This window comes from Athene noctua, chromosome 13, assembly GCF_965140245.1.
Source record: "Athene noctua chromosome 13, bAthNoc1.hap1.1, whole genome shotgun sequence".
NCBI classification, from domain to species: Eukaryota; Metazoa; Chordata; class Aves; order Strigiformes; family Strigidae; genus Athene; species Athene noctua.
In genome coordinates this window covers 16864790-16882589 of record NC_134049.1, presented here as the reverse complement: position 1 = coordinate 16882589, position 17800 = coordinate 16864790, and the positions used below count along the sequence as shown (strand labels likewise).

Genomic DNA, 17800 nt, shown 5'->3' with positions numbered 1-17800 from the left:
AGCATCCTGTCCAGCAAGGTTTGGTTTAAAACAAAATTATGGACAATAGCAGCAGAATAATGAGGGGGAACAAAGAAAAAAAGGAAATAAAATGAATTTCAGAAGAGATGGAGCTAAAAGAGAAGAAAGGCTGATAGTAAAAATGAATAGTGACAACGTTATTAAGGGCTTTGGTTTATAACTTTGTGGGTTTTTTGGTTTTTTTTGTGGATCTGAGGGGATGTATTTTTTAAGATTAATTGCATGTGTTGTGTAAGATTAATCAAGAAATTTATAGGGATTTGGTTTCCATAAAAAGTAAATTTGGCCCTTGGTCTTTATTCAGATGGTTTTTCCATCATTCTGCCTTTACGAATGCTCAGTAAAAATAAAAAATATTTTCTTTTTAGGCTGAGCTAATAGTATGATTAACTCCTGATCAAGGAAAAAAAGTCTTAGTTAATAAAAGACTCTTGTTAGAGTATAATTTGCATTAGTTCATTTCATTCTTTGTATTGAGACTGTCTTGGCAGTGAAAGTACTGAACTGACTTGAGTGAGGGCAGTAGACCCTCATGGATGGAAGACAGTGTCATGAAGTATTCACTTGAACTGGATTGAGGGAAGGCTTTGAGGAAGATAGAGTAAGAGGAGATATTTGTGGAATCTAGGAGAAAACTGAATTAGGGAACTTTCTGCATGTTTGCCTTAAAGCTTGGGGGGGGGGGAAAGTTGTTTCAAAAGGAATAAAAATAGTGATGGCTAATTTCCTATAGATTAGTGTCATTTTGTTCTCTAATTCTCACCTTCCGCAGTGTGAAATACAACAATACCTCAGTTAGTTTGGAGCTGAGTCTATGATGACTGGCCAGCTGTTTCCTGCCAAACAGAATGGATAATTTCTGCTTCCTCTTCCTTGGTGGGAAAACTAGTTTACATTTCTCTTCTTTCTACATACCAGTTTTATATAATCAAACTTCTGAGGAGCAAAAGAACCCTTAATTTGAGACTTCTAAACACACTTTAAGTTATTTAATATGTTCAGTGTGTTGAAAAGTCATTTGAGAAGATTAAGACACTGAAATTGTAAAAAGCTTGTTTCTTTAGGAAGCCAAGTTACAAAGTATAAATGCAAGGTCAAATGAAGATATTTAATTAGAAAATTGAACAAAAAACCACCAACAAAACCAAACAAACCTCAAAAACCAGCTCTAACCCACTCTCTGTAGAAAGATATCACTAGTGTAGTTTGCTAGTGTTTATATTTTATTTTAAGACTTCAGGTTTTTTTAAGTAAACACAAGTTTAGTACACTGTAGCATGTAGTTCAGGTAAACAGCTGTTTTGAGAATAATGGTTGTAGTTCTTAACATTTTGAATCATATCTTGAACAACAGTGCATTTTTATTTTGCATTATTAATTACATATAATAATATAATAAAAGTATTATAAGTAATATAATAAATAATATTTGTGGCATATTATGTGCATGGGGTTTATTTCGTGATTTGATAGCCTCACCCTGAACCCTACTGTTCAAGTATTGGGTTTCATTGTGTGGTAGTTTGTTGTATTGAATCTTGAAGGCCTTTTATATCTGTGTGTGGGTTTATTTATTTATTTATTTATTTATTTGTCACTGATCCTCCTTTAACATGGACTAGTGACCTCTTGAGGTACCTTTAACCTGGATTATTCTATGACACCAAGCCCTTGGTAATACCCTGTTCAGGAAGAACTGAAAAGCCCAGTAGCCGAGGAGGCTGCCAGCAAAACTTCACCCTCAAAAGGCCAGGAGTTTCTTTCAGAAAAAAAAAAAACAAACAACCAACGACAAATCACAAAACAAAACAAAAAAACCCCCAGCAAAATAAAAGTTAGGCTTTCCAATTAGTGTTCCAGATAAATTCTTACATAGAGTTGACTTAGAGAACCTTACTCTGTCTGGAGCCTCATGCCTTAATCTGCATTAAGGTATTCCTCTTATTTAATATATGCATATTAGGTTAAAGTCATAGAGCAACAATTTGGAAGTTTGTTGTTTAATCACCTTTCAGATTGATGTCAAAATCCGTGGTATGTCAATGGATTCCAGGGGAGCTGTACACAGATAAAAGTTTGCTATGTGAACCTAGTTTCTTATGCTTTGCAAATTATTTTCTTATAAATGTAATACTGATGCTAAGTGTGAAGTTCCTGTTTTATTTTATCTTCCAGTAAGCATTCACCCATGTGCTTAGGGATTCTTACAGTGCCCTAAACATAGCATGTTTTATTTATATACAAAGTTTGATGCATCAATATGTCTTCATGGTTGATGATGTTTTCTGTTCATTTTTGTTTGTTAATTTTCTTAACATGTAACTTTCTGGAAAGTGAAAGTGAAAAGGTTAGGACAAGAACTTTCTATTTTGAGGGAAATCAAAACACTTTCCTTATGTTCTGGGAAGATACTTTAATAGAAACACCCAAATGGCATGTGAAGTAAATCAAAATAAGTTAAAATATGCTTCCCAAATATTTGTGTTGGAAGGACTCTACACTTTTTACTTCATAGTGAACATTTCTTTTGTTACTTGGAAAATGTATGTTCTAAAAATAAGTGAGAATATTTAGACTTGTGTAAACAGGGAGCATTCAACCCAATATGGGTTTATTGCAGTATTAAACTGCTTTACCAGGAAAATTAAGCATCTTCACTTACATGACTTTAGGAATCAATGGCTTTCTTCTTGAATAGATGATGAGAAATAATGTTAATGTAATTAACTTTGAAAATATTCTTTTCTTCTCAAGTCCTGTTGCTGATTGAGAAAAGTAAACCCTTGGAAACAGTTTATGATGATAAAAATCAATCTTGGATCAGGTTTTGAGCATAAATAGAATTCAGCTCATTCACTCTGGGTCTTCTTACAAAAAATCCTACTAACTGCCAGCACCACTACAAAGATACAGTGCACTGTTATATTTTAACATGGCCTTTTTCACAGTCATATTCAGCATATGCTTTATGCTTTTTCAAAGATCTTTACAAACACTAGTCTTAAATAGCTCCATTTTCACTATTTTTATCTGAGTAGGTACCTGTTTCTTCTCTGTTTCTTGATTTATTTATAATTAACAATTTTGTTTTAATAGCATTTAAATTTCTAAATATTAAAAAGTCCTAAAATTATATTAAAATTAAAATTTACACTCCGAATACCAAGACAAATTTATATCAATAATTTATCAGTAATACTTTTCAGAACCTGATGAATTCCGCCTTTTATGAAGTTGTTCTTTTTTTCATCCAGGAAGAAGAAAGACGTATGGCATCTGTTGCAGCAAGGAAAGAGGAGGAAAGGAAGCGTGAAAGCCATAAACAGACCTTGCTTAAGGTATATTCTATGGCTGTTTTAAGCTTACTGTAAACCACTTTACAGCAATAATCTATACCCTAGTAATTTTTGCTGTAGTTCTTACATATCCCAATATACTTCTATCTCTTAAAACTTCTTTTTTACAGCTTAAACAGTGCACTCCACAACTGAAACCCTCTTCAGTCAACTATGCAAGTTATACTTTAGCAAAAAACCCCAGTTGAATACCTGAGTGAGTGTGACATATGAAAATGAAGTTTGACATCCTTTTACATAAATCCTGAGATAAAGTAAATCCAGAGTAAAGTAAAAGATTTTTCAGTGATTTCAAATTCCTTGAACTTGGTCTCCCCCATTTCAGGTGAGTGCTCTAACTGTTGCCATGCAGGGTGTTCTGAAGTAGTTTTTCCTTCCTTCTTTCCTGTTGTAGTTGTTCCTTTTTGTAGAAAGAGTTTATCAGTCATCAGAGCAGCAGCTAGACTCCAGCTGTTGTCTTTTCAGAAGAATGGTTATCTACCAGATCACCTGGCCTGGTTAATGCTTATATACATGAGATGGAATAGCTCGAACAGGGGAGACTGAGGTGCACTCCAGAATACTCTTATGGGACTGGTGACTAAATGACCTGCGTTCCTAATAGGAGACCAAAGTTCAAGGATCTGACAGCATCTGCATTCCATTTGTTGTGTGAATATCACCATTTGTCTCCAAATCATTTTTCTTTGGAGAAAAAAAAGGTGCCTAAAACTTTTTATCATCCAGTAATTGGCAGTCAAACAAGCAAAAAAATGTTCATGTATCCATAATGTTGTTGCCTAGGTAAGATCATATTCCGTGAAGGGGATTAGACTGGAAGTAGTTGCAGGGGGCTGTAAGAAGTGTATCAAATGTATATAATTCTGAAAAATAAAAAGACACAAATAGAATGTTACCAATATACTAAAAGGTTTCTTAAGTATTTAAAAAAAACCCCCAAGAACCTAAATATATGAATGGGGGAAAAAAAAAAATCCATGTGTAGTGTCTAAGAATATATTTTGATTTCCTGTATATTTGTATCTATGTATATTTTAATTTTATGTTTAAAAAAAGAATCAATATAGCAAAGAAGTCTTAGGTACATACTTTTTTTTAAGCAGTGTTGTGGTTTATTTCTTTCTTTTTTTTCTTGTAAGGTACAGATGTATTTAAAGTCTGTTCAGGTTTGAAGTTTTGATGCCAGTTCTTAGTAACATAAAGAAATTGGAAATTAGTAAATAATATTAATGCATGGTGTTATTCTATGTTATTGAAAAGCTGTGTGTCTGGACTGGAAAAAAAGTAGGTGTTTATTTGCAGTTTGTGTTCTTAACCACTGGTGTAATGTCTCCTTGTAGCAGAGGGATTGTTTGTCTTGATGGCGTAGATTTCTCAGCTCATTTTGCTACTGGCAACTTCCCTGAGAAGAAAAAAAAATATTTTTAATGTACAATAGCATTACTACTGAGATTTCAACATTAAATTGTAGGTTTTGTAATTTGATCAAGGTTTCTTTCTTATCTTCATATAGTTAAGTGGCATAAGAGCCAAATACCAGTATCGTTTGCATGATTTGGTGATTTTGTATATCTTTCCTTTGTAAATATGTTCTTGTGTGTTATAATTCTGGTTTCTTTTTTTCCTGTTTCACACATTTGAATTGAAAGGAACAAATCTGCTCATAGATACAGTGTCCAGTGGAAACAGTTGCCAACTATAGGATTTTCCTCATAGTTAAATCTGAAGAAAATATTTAGAGAATTACGTTCTGCAATTTTTGTTGTTATCACTTTCCTCCAAACCTTCTTAAGCTATATGCAGTGTAAATGAAATTATAAGCACTCATTCAGTAGCAAAAAGTTGCGGTTTTCCTGTATTCACTGCATCAAAAAGGTTCGTTTCAGCATTGTCATCTCTTCTTTTTCCATTGCTAATACTTGTCCACCCTAACAGTGGAGTTTCTTCATCTCCCTTTTTCCAGACTATTTTTTAATTGCTTAAAACCCATTCCTCTGGGGAAGTTTGAGATGTACTTTAAAATGTACAGAGGATGAAATTCCTTTCCAACAGAGGCTGAACTTAATATTTACTGGAACAAGAAATAGTATTGCTAGCAGAATCTTCACACTTATAAAATTTGCTTTTTGTAAAATGCGTTCTTGGAAGTTTTCAAAGCTCTATAGGAATCCAGCAGCCCAGAGCTGAGGGCTAACAAAGCAGTAGAGCTGTATGGTGGTTGAAGTTATGAGGAGACCCTCACCCTCAGAATAAACAAAATTTTCTAAATGTGATTGAAAGAAAATGCTGACTATTTCAACTTCACCTACTTTCTGTGACATGGAGCCCAGTCATCGCTGAGTTTGTTGGGTGCTTGGTGTTCTCTAACCAGATAACGTCATAACTCTTGGGCAAATTGAATGTGAAATAGAGTTTTGAGGTCTTTAAAATGGACAAACTTTCAGCGTAAAATTTTTAAAGTAGTTTCCATGTACTTTCAGTGTCAGTTATAGACAATTATGGACATATTTTTTGTCAGTGTTTATTGTCTAGTAGATCTATCTCTGCATTGTCAGTCATTGAAATAGATCATGGAGTTTAATAGCTGTGCTGTGATGGATTTGCATGTAGGTATTAAATGTTTTACTGTGAAACACTTACATGCAGTTGTTCTTTATTCTTAAGAAAATACCTAAGGCTCCAGAAATTAGCAGTCACAGATGATAAAATGCTTGCTTTTTTTGTTGATCTACTATTTTCAGTTTTTCAAAGAAATACTCATTTATAGTGTTTTACACTTCACATCTCCGACACTGAGTACTTAGTGAACTACATTGCAGTGATGTCCACAACTCATCCACTGTGAAAGGAATTATGTAAAAACATGATGGTAACAGTCAGATGTTACTTTTATAGATTAAACAGAGGAGCGTAGTCAGTATAGGTCGAACTCAGTGTATCGAAAGTGTTAATTTCAAATTGTAAAATTGTATCTACCCTGGTACCCTGCTTTTCTCCATAAGCATGTCAAATAAATTATCTCCCTTTTTTTTTTCCTGTTTGAAAAAAAGGGGCTATAATAAAACTTTGTGGTTTATGTCGATTTTTTTTTTTCCAAGCCATGGAGTCTGTCTTAGAACAGAAATGTAAATGTTCAATTTTAAAACAAATACAGCCTTTCTAGCCTTCAGGATTTTTGTTACAGCTTTCTAAACCCTATTCAATGTTGTGTTGTTTCCTTATATCTTAATCAGCTTAACAAAATATTCTAAAGGAGACAGGAAAGACTGTCATGATATTTAAAATTATTATAATCGACAGACTTTTAACACTTTTAAGAAATTGATAAAAGTAATTAGTTTATGCTGTAAGGAAATAATTGTGAACAGGGATTTACCTTGCCTGAGATCCTTTTAGACCAAATTTGAGATCATTGCAACTTAAGCTAACAAGTACTTGCTATTTCAATCCCAGACTTCATTGCATTGAAGTAGAACATGCACGAGTACATCCAAAGAGTATGCATCTTTTATCCTTCCCCTGTTCATGGGTAAAATTAGTGACACACAGAGGCTGCCTATGAACTGCTGTTTATATTACATATAGGGCAAATTCGGGTTTGTCTCCCCGCACACACACACATTCCAGACTATTGGGTTGGTTGGTTGGTTGCACTCCAGTTCCAATAGTGATGTTCTGGAATGTATGAGAGAAATTAAAGGATTATTAGAATATCATGGTGCTGTAGTACTTTCTAAGAGCAAGAAGCTTTAAATTAAGGTTGTTACTTTGTATAGACTTGAAATCTACATTTTAATAGCAAAATTAATTTAGAGTATGATACTATAAACCAAGAAATCATTGGCTTTGACGAATACTCTGTTTTCACCATGTTTTGTGGATGTATATTTATTTTATGCTAAGCTCCTCTATAATATTTTTCTCTCGGAAATTCTAAGTCACTGTTGGAGTTCCACTGAGAGTAGTTTAACTATACATCAGTGAGATGGCTGACTCAAAGAGAATTAGATCTGGTTCAGAAAAAACAAATTAAGTGAAACTATCAATTAATTTGCCCTTAGATATTATTTATGTTGTTCAGTTTTCATTTGATGAGAGTCAGTTGCCAGTCAATGAGGTCTTACAAAGCATCTTGTTCTTTAACCTTTTAAAATACGCTAAACTGGATATATTACATCATATATATATGTATGATACAATGGAATAATAAGCTATATGTAGAATCATAGATAGTTGACATGATTTGCATGACTATACAAGAACAAGTACTTAATAGACTTTTGAAATACCGGATCATTGACAAGTCCCGTCTGGAATTTAAAAAACTATTACAAAACATTTGAACTTAGATCTGTTGTAGTCCTTGTGTCTGTCACAAAGATAATTTCATTTTCCATTTTTATAAAATTGACTTTTTCCATTTTTCAGAAGATAACTTTTTTTTTCCCACACACACAGACTATGTTGCAATTACTGCTAAGACTTACAACAGTTGCTGAACTGTCTTAGCTTCAGCACTAGGGTCGCTCCAGCGGCATGGAGGAAAGTACAGTCTGCCCTGTTTTGTGGGAGGAGTGTTACAAGCAGCTCCAGACTGTCAAAACAAGACTTCTGTTGTTATCCAAACTAAATAGTTTAATTCGTTCTTGCACAAGTTGTGGATTTATTATGTTACTTTTCTTGTTTCTGTTACTGCAAATTTTGAGAATTGTTTGCTGGCAGTTATGTAAAATGGCACTAGAATGGTGTATTGATTTTAATGCATAACCACCAAACAGTACTATTGTTTTTTCAATTTAAAACGTTTAAAATGTTTGATTAAGCAGCACATTTCTTTCAGAAAAAACAAATATGTTGATACTGCACTCTTATAAACTTATTATGATTTTTTATCATTACAGGAAAAGAAACGTTTAACTATTTGTAATATTGCTCGTCAGTGGGAGATACAGCAGAATCGAATAGCTCTTGTGGCTTCTTTAAACCAAGATAAAGATAACGAGCCCTGTCAAATCAATGGCAGTGATGCATATGTATTTCCTGAAGAAAGCAGGTATTTTATTGTGAAATATTTATTCTTGTTTATGTCTTATATTCCAGGTTACTACTCACTTGAGATCTCACTGTATTTTATTATCAAAAGTAATATTTCCAAATCAATCCTGAAAGGGTGTTTTACTTTGTGATTAAACTTTGTGGCCCTTAGTAATAGGGATTATAAATTAAATAAGTAATATAACAGCAATTCACTGACTAAAGAAGTGCAAGCTAAATTATTATGTGATTTTGCTAAATAAGGGAGGACTTCATGTTTGCAAGAAATCTTAAATATGAATTCTTGAGCCTTCTCAAGGTTGTTAATTTCTTTGACAGCTTAGATTGTTGCGTTTATTTGAAATGAACAAAATGAGGACATACCAGCATTACAAACACTCGTAACCTCTGTGTGTCAAGAGGTTTCATAAACTGGCTGTTGAATTCATGTTCTTAGTTTGAACAGCAGCATCTCTTATGGACCCTTTTCATACCCATGCTATTTTAACAATAGCAGTTCTTTGACTTAGTTTTATTCCTAAGATAGTTTTTGTATTGTTGGTTTAAAATGTGGTTATATTATTTTTGTGATACACTTTGTGGCTTGCTTATTCATCTAAAAGATGGCCATCTGGCATTCTATATAATTTAAAAACCAAATACAGAATTTAATGAAAAGTGTGACTCTTGGATTGGCTTAAACAAAAGTAGCACACTTTCAACCTGTCTAGCTCAGGCAAAAACATGAAAAAATAGTCTGCGCAAATTCAGTAGCAAGTACATCTTTCTATTGTGCCTGATCAACCCTGGAAATGTCAGGTATGGCCAGGAAGTCTTTGTCTCTCACAAGCAGAACCCATCTGAGTTTCAATCTAGTATTGGCTACACCTGGTTTTTATCTCCAGTTGAGTGCTGCATCTTTTGAAACATTTTTTTTTCTTAGCATTTTTGTATTGCTATAGTTCTTTCTCACGCTTCCAAAACTTTCCCCCAAACATATATTTAGCCACTGCTTTCTTGCCCTCTGCGTTTCTTCACAATTTAATTCAGTGTTAGTAATCATCCTTGTGACCAAGTCAATATAATTATGGTAGCTTGAGTGTTGTCCTGTTAATGAACAGATTCTCATTCCATGAGAAATCATGCTCTTAAGTAACATATTAAGACTTTTTCTATGGAGCTCTAGGAAAGATCTTGGTGTAATACTATCTCAGTTTATGCTGGATACAGTGACAAAAGTTGGTTTATTCCTTGTAGTTTCCTGACCACGAATGTTAGGAATGTTTTGACAGATCTACAGTAATAAAATATAAGGCATAAAATCTGTTTCCATGTTCTTGTGAGAGTTTTTGTAGTTTAAGATTTGTAGAATGTGTTGTAGAAATCAAGTAGTTACTTTAGTGAAATATCCAATTTCAACCCCCTCGAGATGTTAATAAAATAAACCTTGTGCTTTATTTGCATATATTATAATTCTCTTATGCAAATTACAGTACATTTAATTTTCTGAATTGGAGATATAAGTTTGGAATTTTTCTCTTTTCATGCCTAGTTAGAGAAATGAAAGTGTGATAGTGATCTTTATCAACAATTTATATTAGTTTAAATAGATTAATGAAGATTTGGAAATGTGTGTTAGAATTCAGAAGCTGTAGATAACACTGCCATTCTTTGCCTTGAAGCCTTACTACTCTCTAACCCTCTCTCAAGTTAAAATTGACATTGATCTACTACTATGTTTTATGATAGTGGAGAATTTCAGAATATATTTTCAAGATGAATGACTAAGTAACAAAATGGAAGGTGAAATTCGGAATAGATAAGTACTTACAACTTCACATATGAAGTGATAGGCTCTCAACATTTTCAGTCAGGAATGAAATCTTGGAGTTCTGGTTGGTTTTGTCAAGAAAACATCAGTCAAGTGATCACTAGTAGTCAAAAAAGCAAAATACATAAAAAATACCAGGAAGGTAGTAAAGAATAAAATAGTAATAATCATTATGCAACTTCTTAAACCTGTGATTTGTGCTCATGTTGATTTCTCAATACTTCAGGTCCCATCAGCTGAGCGTATCATGTTGGAAGTAAGACATAAAGAGATGAGAGTTGAGAATACCCAGGCTTACTGCTTAATTTAAAATCACTCTCGTGAATTGGAAACTTCATGTTATTTTAAAGAAATGCTTATTCATCCCTATTCATTAAGGATTAAACAAGGATAATTAGCCATAGGACTATTCTCATCCCGAAGCAGGATAATGAATCTGATATCCTCATCAGATAATGTAACATATGGGTTTGAGGAAGGAGTGTACACTTGTTCAAGAATAAAAATACCCATTAAGTACTGTGGGCAACATTATCCTGGATTGGTTTTTAACAACTGTCTGTTCTTAAAGCAATTACTTATCTCATAATTTAACATTTCATATAGCAAACAGAATATGAAGGTGACTTTGCTTGAATAAATACATCATCTGAAGTTGGTTTAGGTATCTAAAGCAACATGAAATATGTTAAGTTAGCATTCTGAGTTAAAATTTTTGAGCAGATTATTAAATATTAGTTTATTCTTTCTTTATTTAATTAATTCATTAGCATCCACCCCCTAGTTCAAATACACCCAGAGCCTTTCTACCAAAGAAATAGAACAGTTGTGGTGTTACTTGATGGAAATAGGATTTTCAAGCCCTTAATGTTTTTGAACCAGATTGGATAGTGCAAACAAAAGAATGCTGCGAAATGCAGTCGTATTTGACAATTTGGTCTTGGTAAATGAAATGGGTGTCATTCAGTAGAATGATATTACTATCTTAAAATAATCTCCATTCATATCACTGCATTTTTATTTCTTCCACAGGTCTCTCGATACAATATTAAGCAGTGCAGTGCAAGGCTTGTCTGTTCTTGAGTCTCATTTAGTGGAAGTGGAAGGAGACACTCTTTGCTTGTATGGTGCTGGAGCGCTGGAGTGCCTGGATCGAAACTGGAGTGTTCAAACAGCTGGAATTATTGTCACAGTCTCCTTTATGTTCATAGAATTTGATGAAATTGTTCAAGTGTTAACAAAGTTGAAGATAAAATTTCCTAACTCTGTGGTAAGAATGCCTCAGATTTCAGCTCTGTGAACAGCTGTAGAATATGTAGTCTCTAACAGAACCTTAATTTGACATAGTTGACCTTTATATAAATATATATGTTTGTGAATTACATATTTGCTTGGTGTTATCCTATAACTAACTTTAACTTGATACTTCTTAAAAATCAAGACTTTAATTTAGATTCTCACAGAAGGTGGTGTTTTCTTATCAGACTGGTTATTGTTTTTCTTAATTACTTTGACCTAGCTGATTATTTCTAAGTTGCAAAAACTATGTATAAATACAGTACTGCTATTCTACAATATTATTATGGATCCGTGGTATCAGGAGCCCTTCATTTGTGTTGTGAGTTCAAAGATCAAATAGCTGATTGGTTAAAAAGAGAGATAAAATCCAAAGGGAATAGCTAGCTATATCAGTACAGCTTTTGGAATTCTTCAGTTCTTGATGAGGAGAAACAACATAAATGAGACATCCCTTTACTTCTTTTTTTTTCTTTTTTTCTTGGATCTTTAAATCAGTCATTTTGACGCAAATGGTAAAATAGTGATAACATGCTTAAAGCAACTTGTTAATCAGATGATATGCCTCTCAAGCTTCCTGCTTCTTTTTAAGGTTTTGAGTATAACAGAACCTAATGATGTAATTGAGATAGATGAATTTGTGGGGAACTTAAGACAAATTTATCTATCTCAGTTATTGTGGGGGATAGCAGAACCTCAACTAAATTTTTATCTTCACCATCAATTTTTCCTCCTTCCCTCAGTAATAGTGCTATGTAGCCAAGTATACCATCCTCACAGGAGCACTAGCATAGGGCATGGTTCAAAGAAACATCAGGATATGACTTTAATGCCAGTCTGCTGTGGCCAAAAAAGCAGAATATTTAAAAACATATATTGTACTAATTTTTATGTGTGGATGTTGCAAGTTGCTTCACTTGCAGAATTAAAATAAACATTGCTCAAGTAGTATCACTGCTTCTTGTAACATTGAAAATATTTGTGCTGTTACTAAAGGGTTTATAAATTGCTTAAGGCGCTTGTAATTTTGACATTTTAAAATATATGTAATACACCAATTGGTTGATACATTGATGTGTTTTGCCACAAAGACCTCAAATGAAGTGAGCTGTTGCTTCATCAAACCTAAAGACTGTTTATTTGAGTTTGAAAATCATTTGAGTGACACAGAATAGGAATCATTGTGTTCATTCTTTATTGTTTCCTTATTTAATTTATTGTGATTTGACTTCTTTTTTAAGCACCTGAAGTTTAAGGAGACAAATCTCGTGACGCTGCAGCAATTCAATGCATTAGGCCAAATGCATCGCATTGAGCAGTTGACAGTTGATCCTCAGGGAAATCCAGTTGTCAACTTTACTTTGTGGAAATACTATGTTCTGTTTAGACTGAACCATTTCAATCTACAGAAGATAAATGGAGTAAAGGTAGGACAGTGTTGCTTCCTTCTTACTGTTGGTCTTACAAGAAAAATTAGCTTTATTTTTAAAAAAGCAGATGAATTGCTAATAAAATGAGCAGAACCCTCTCAGTGTCTGTACTGTTTTTCAGTATTGAGGGGGGGAAATTTTAAGTAGGCTTCACCATGTAATTTCTTGTGCTGTGCATTTGTTAAGTTCAACTACACTGCGTTACAATTAGCAAAGTTGGTAAGATTCTTAGTTGCCATAAAAATGCTTTTTTGTCTCAAATGTTTGCAACTGCAGAGGACAGTCCAAATCTATACCTGAATGGTTGGGATTTACCTGAAGGAAAGACATTTTATCATTATTATTATTTTTGCATGTGTTTCTAAAAAAATAAAAACATTAAAAAAAAATAAAGAACTACACACTTTTATTTGATTTTAAGAAACACTTCTTTATTATGTTCAAAATGATCACAGTGCTGACATTGAATACTTGTGCAAAAATGTATTTTACAGACTACTTAGTAGTTTACAGTATATGATTATTTATATTTTCCAGTGCTACAAAGCATAGCTCAAATCATATTTTCTTAAACCTATCACAGGAAAAAGTCTGTCAAATAGATTTTTTTTTTTTTAATTTTTTTTTTTTTTTGCTTGCTATGTACGGGACCATTAGTGTCTTTTTTGTTGGGTGTGTGTTTTATGTTTAAATACATAGAAAGTTAAGACTAATATTGCTATTCTTTGTACTTTGTATTCCCCTTTACATCAATTGCAAGTAAATTTATTCAAGCACATAAAATGATTATTTTATACTTGGGCTTTGATCATAAATGGAGTGAGAATAGTTACAATGGAATGCAATGTTTGAATGTACATTCAGTTTTAAATGCTAAGTAAGTTTAAGTGCTGTTATGGAAGTTAATTAGAGCAAAAATAATACATAGTTTTAGTGTTTAGGTCTGGTATTTTAATTTGGTCATTATTATCATCATATGTTTTGGATTAAAGATTTTACTTGTTATCTGATACAGCCATACCCTGAATGTTGTGATTTACTTGCTTTTAGTTTTGTAAAACGTGCATCAGTTACACAGAAGAGCAGGAGTGGGTTAAAGAGCCTGCCTGAATTAACTATCAGAGGAAAGATGAGAAAAGGTGAAGAATGAAGGCAAATATGACTCACTCCAACAGCACAGTGTCTTGAAAAGGGGGGGGATAAAAGCGATAATAATTCCATAACCAGTTTAAAATAACCTTGAGTTTAGTACTTTAGAAAAAATGCCCATCAAAGTTGATTCAAAAAAAAAAAAAAGGGGGGGGGGGGAAGGTTCAGTGTGGGTTTAAAGTTTATTTCTTTTTTACTGCATCATATTTTCAACATCAACACTAGTGACTCACAATAAAAGAAAATAGAAGATAAATTGTACCTGTTTGGTCTTCATGGAGAAAGAAAGGGAAAAAAGAAAATAACATAACTATTTAAGTAGACTTTTTGTTAGAAAGTCAGAAAGTCAGAAATTCACTCTTTGCATTTAATAGTGCTTGGGGATGAATTTAGTAAATGGATTTACATGTAGCACGGCATGCTTTTTATGTAGGATGTATATCAAACTTTAAATATGTGTGACTGAAGAACATTTTTGTTCTCAACAAACATTTTCAGCCAGACCACACTATATGAAGATGTGCACACAGAAATTTTTTCCTAGTATCATTAATCATTTGAAAATTCTCATAGACGAGCAGAAGAAGGAGATGAACTCTGATCACTGTTTTTCATTAGTCTACAGTAGAAGTCATGGTATGCAGCTTTGCAGATGTATATTACTTTTTATTTTAAAATCAATAGTAGAGAGCCCTGTTGCAGTGTAAAGAATACAAATCCCTGAAGTGTGCTCTCAGATCTTAGATCAGCCCCAAATAATCATTTCAGATGACAAAAGAAAATGTGCATATTCTGATTATCGTTTGTGTGCAATGCTTGTGAAGACTATTGTGTTGCCTGCTCTGAGGTACATATAGTTGAGGAATAAAGCTGTATTACTAACTGAATTACCTAAATAAGTTGCATAACTCTAGCACTTCTAAACTTCAAAAAAAAAAAAAAAGTATAGGGAGGCTTTTCTTTTTTCCATTCCAGGCTATGTTCCAGGCTAGAAGCTAAGTGTTAGTCTCCCCCAGCATGTTTACTAACTGTCAAAGCAAATTCTTCTCATTGAGATATGTTACTTGAAGTTTTTCCCAGGGATAGTAATCTCAGATTAATTAAGAGTTGTCGAGGTTTGAAGTGACTAAACTCTACAAAATGCTTTACACCAAGTGGTATGACATATAATATAACAGAAGCATCCCATTTACTGAATTGGTGCCTGTTTTCTATACTTGGCAGGAAGCAGGCATAATAGACTTACATTTATGTGATATTACCATTATAATCTTTTTGTGATTAATGGAGCAAACAATGTGCTGGAGTAGGATAGAGAACATGAGTTTCTGTGAACTAGAAAGTGTATTCAGCAGTGCTGTCTCTGTTGAGCTGGTCCTTATGCTTCTTTTAACACAAATAAATAAATTAAAATCACTTACTTCTGCAGCAGACATTTGTGCTTGCGATGGTCTTTGTTTCCCTAGCTGCCTTCTGCGCTCTTTGTTTTAGACCTTGCTTCTGTTAACAGACTGTTTAGCAAGGTCATCTACTCTTAGGCTTACTAAGTAAGACTTACTTAGTTTTAAGTGAAAATGAGCAAGTCTAAACATTGTGAAAATTGAATTGACTTTGCATCTCTGATTTCATGACCTATGTTTTTTCTGGTGAATTTCTCCCTGCATTATACTGTTGCTGTATACATTAAGCAAGGCTAGATTGTATAGTCTATAAACATTAAACAGGAATATAATAAAATTACATTAATTTGGATCAAAATTCCATTTTACTCACACACTTGAATAATACAGACCACAAAAATTGTCTGGAAGTACTTAGTAAATATTGTGCATATTGAAGTTTATTTACTAATGGGTTGCTTTCCAAAAGTATGTTCTAAGATGAACGGAAATTAAATTTGATCCAGAAGTTGAGAAGTCACTGAGTGAGTTTCATTGTCCTGTGTTATCCAGGTCAGATTTAGATGATCATAAAGATTTCTTCTGCACTCACTGGAAAGCCAGGAGTCTAGAAACTGTGCCAACAAACTTTTGGCAGTTGAAGTCAGTTCATACTCTGGCCATCAGGGCAGGAGAAATATAGGCCATGGTCTCTGGAGGTTACAAGCCAAGACAAACGAAAAACAATAACAACAACCACCAAAAAATAAACCCTTCCACCTTCTTTATACAAAACTGAAATGTGTAAAATTAATCCTGAAAATTTTCCAACCATTGGAAATTAGTTTAAAGAGATATCTGTAACTTAATATTGGGACAACAGTATGGATGATATTTAGAGAAATATAATGGAGGAACACTTATTTTTTGAGATTGAAAAATACTTTTTTCTTTCTTTTTATTTTTTTTTTCCCTCTAAAACCTCTCTTTCTATAAAGCCTTCTCTATGATGCTGCCAAAATAAGAGAGACCATAACTTATCTTTTCACATGTGGGTGCCCAGAATCTTTTCATTTCTCCAGCATAACTTGATCAGAAATTTTCCAGTAGACCTTCTGTAAGTGCATGCAGTGTGGAGCAGAATTAATGTGTCTGGCCTTGAGATACTCAATATAAGAAACTGTTATAAAATTCCTCATTTCATGAAGACTGTCATGCAGCACAGGGTAGCATGTGTATACATTAAAGTTTCCAGAATTACAGGAAATAAAACAAGCACCAGTACCTCATTTGGTTTCTTTTAAAGTATATTTAAAGTGCCAGTAAAAGCAAATCTACATTTTGAAGATATGTCTGGAACAAATCTGTATGCAGTGTTCTGTATAACAAATTTCAGTTAATTCTCAATGTACATATGTAATGAAATATGAATGTGCCAATTTTGAAACTTAACATGATTTTCTTTTTTCTTCCTCTTCTCCCCTTTCCCTTACAGGTTACTGAAAATGATATTGTAATGGCAGAAAGGCTCTTTGGCATTCTGGCATATGTAGCATCTTCTGAGTTGCCACATTATCGCATGCTTTCATTATTTGGAGAATCTAGGTAAAATGCAATGAACGGAACTGGAATTTGTCCAGAACGTATTGTTTAATTCTTTTGCACACTGTTGTGATAAATTCCTTCTAAGTAAAAAGATAAAAGTTTCACAAATAACATCTTACGGAAGGTACGTTCTCTGCAGAGCTGACATTCAGAACTGACAACAGTTATTGCAGAACTATTAGCATCTGCTGATTTATGTAGCCAGAGGTTTTTACAGAAGCTGTATGAAGTCTGATGAGTAAGATTAAAAGGCACATGCACACAAATGTACTGCTTGTTTAATTCTCCAGTTGTACTGCTATTGGTGAAGATTTATGGACTTTCAGAATAAAGACTTTTTATAGTGGGTGACTACAACAGTTAACAGATTTAAGAGTTGGTGCTGTAAGAAAAAAGGGGCTTAAAAAAACTGGTTTTAGTCTTCTGTAGATACGTACTTAATAAAAGTTTAAGCTGCAAGTCTTCCTAGTTAGGAGGTATGTTGTGATATATGTCAAAAAGTCAATTGTATACAAGCAAATTAATGGAGGAATATCTAGTCATGTATTTTGAGTAACTTGAGGATGCAATAAACTTGAAAGCTCATAAAGTACATGTTCAAAGGGAGAAAAGAAAAAAACTCACAATCACTAGAAACATCTGCGCTTTAAAAAAATTAGTTTCCAGTAATTAAAACTGTAAATCTCTTTATTATCTTTT

General features: G+C 33.3%; 1 protein-coding gene across 3 annotated transcripts in view; it reads left to right on the top strand.

Annotated features, from left to right (window-relative positions):
- LRRC49 (leucine rich repeat containing 49) overlaps positions 1-17800 on the top strand; it is a 55381-nt gene that overhangs the window by 34130 nt on the left and 3451 nt on the right. For all 3 annotated transcript variants that reach the window (XM_074917390.1, XM_074917389.1, XM_074917391.1), the window contains 5 exons: positions 3276-3359; positions 8279-8430; positions 11275-11512; positions 12780-12965; positions 16992-17101. In XM_074917390.1, coding sequence (XP_074773491.1) covers positions 3276-3359; positions 8279-8430; positions 11275-11512; positions 12780-12965; positions 16992-17101 — 770 coding nt within the window. The remainder of the gene's footprint in view (positions 1-3275; positions 3360-8278; positions 8431-11274; positions 11513-12779; positions 12966-16991; positions 17102-17800) is intronic.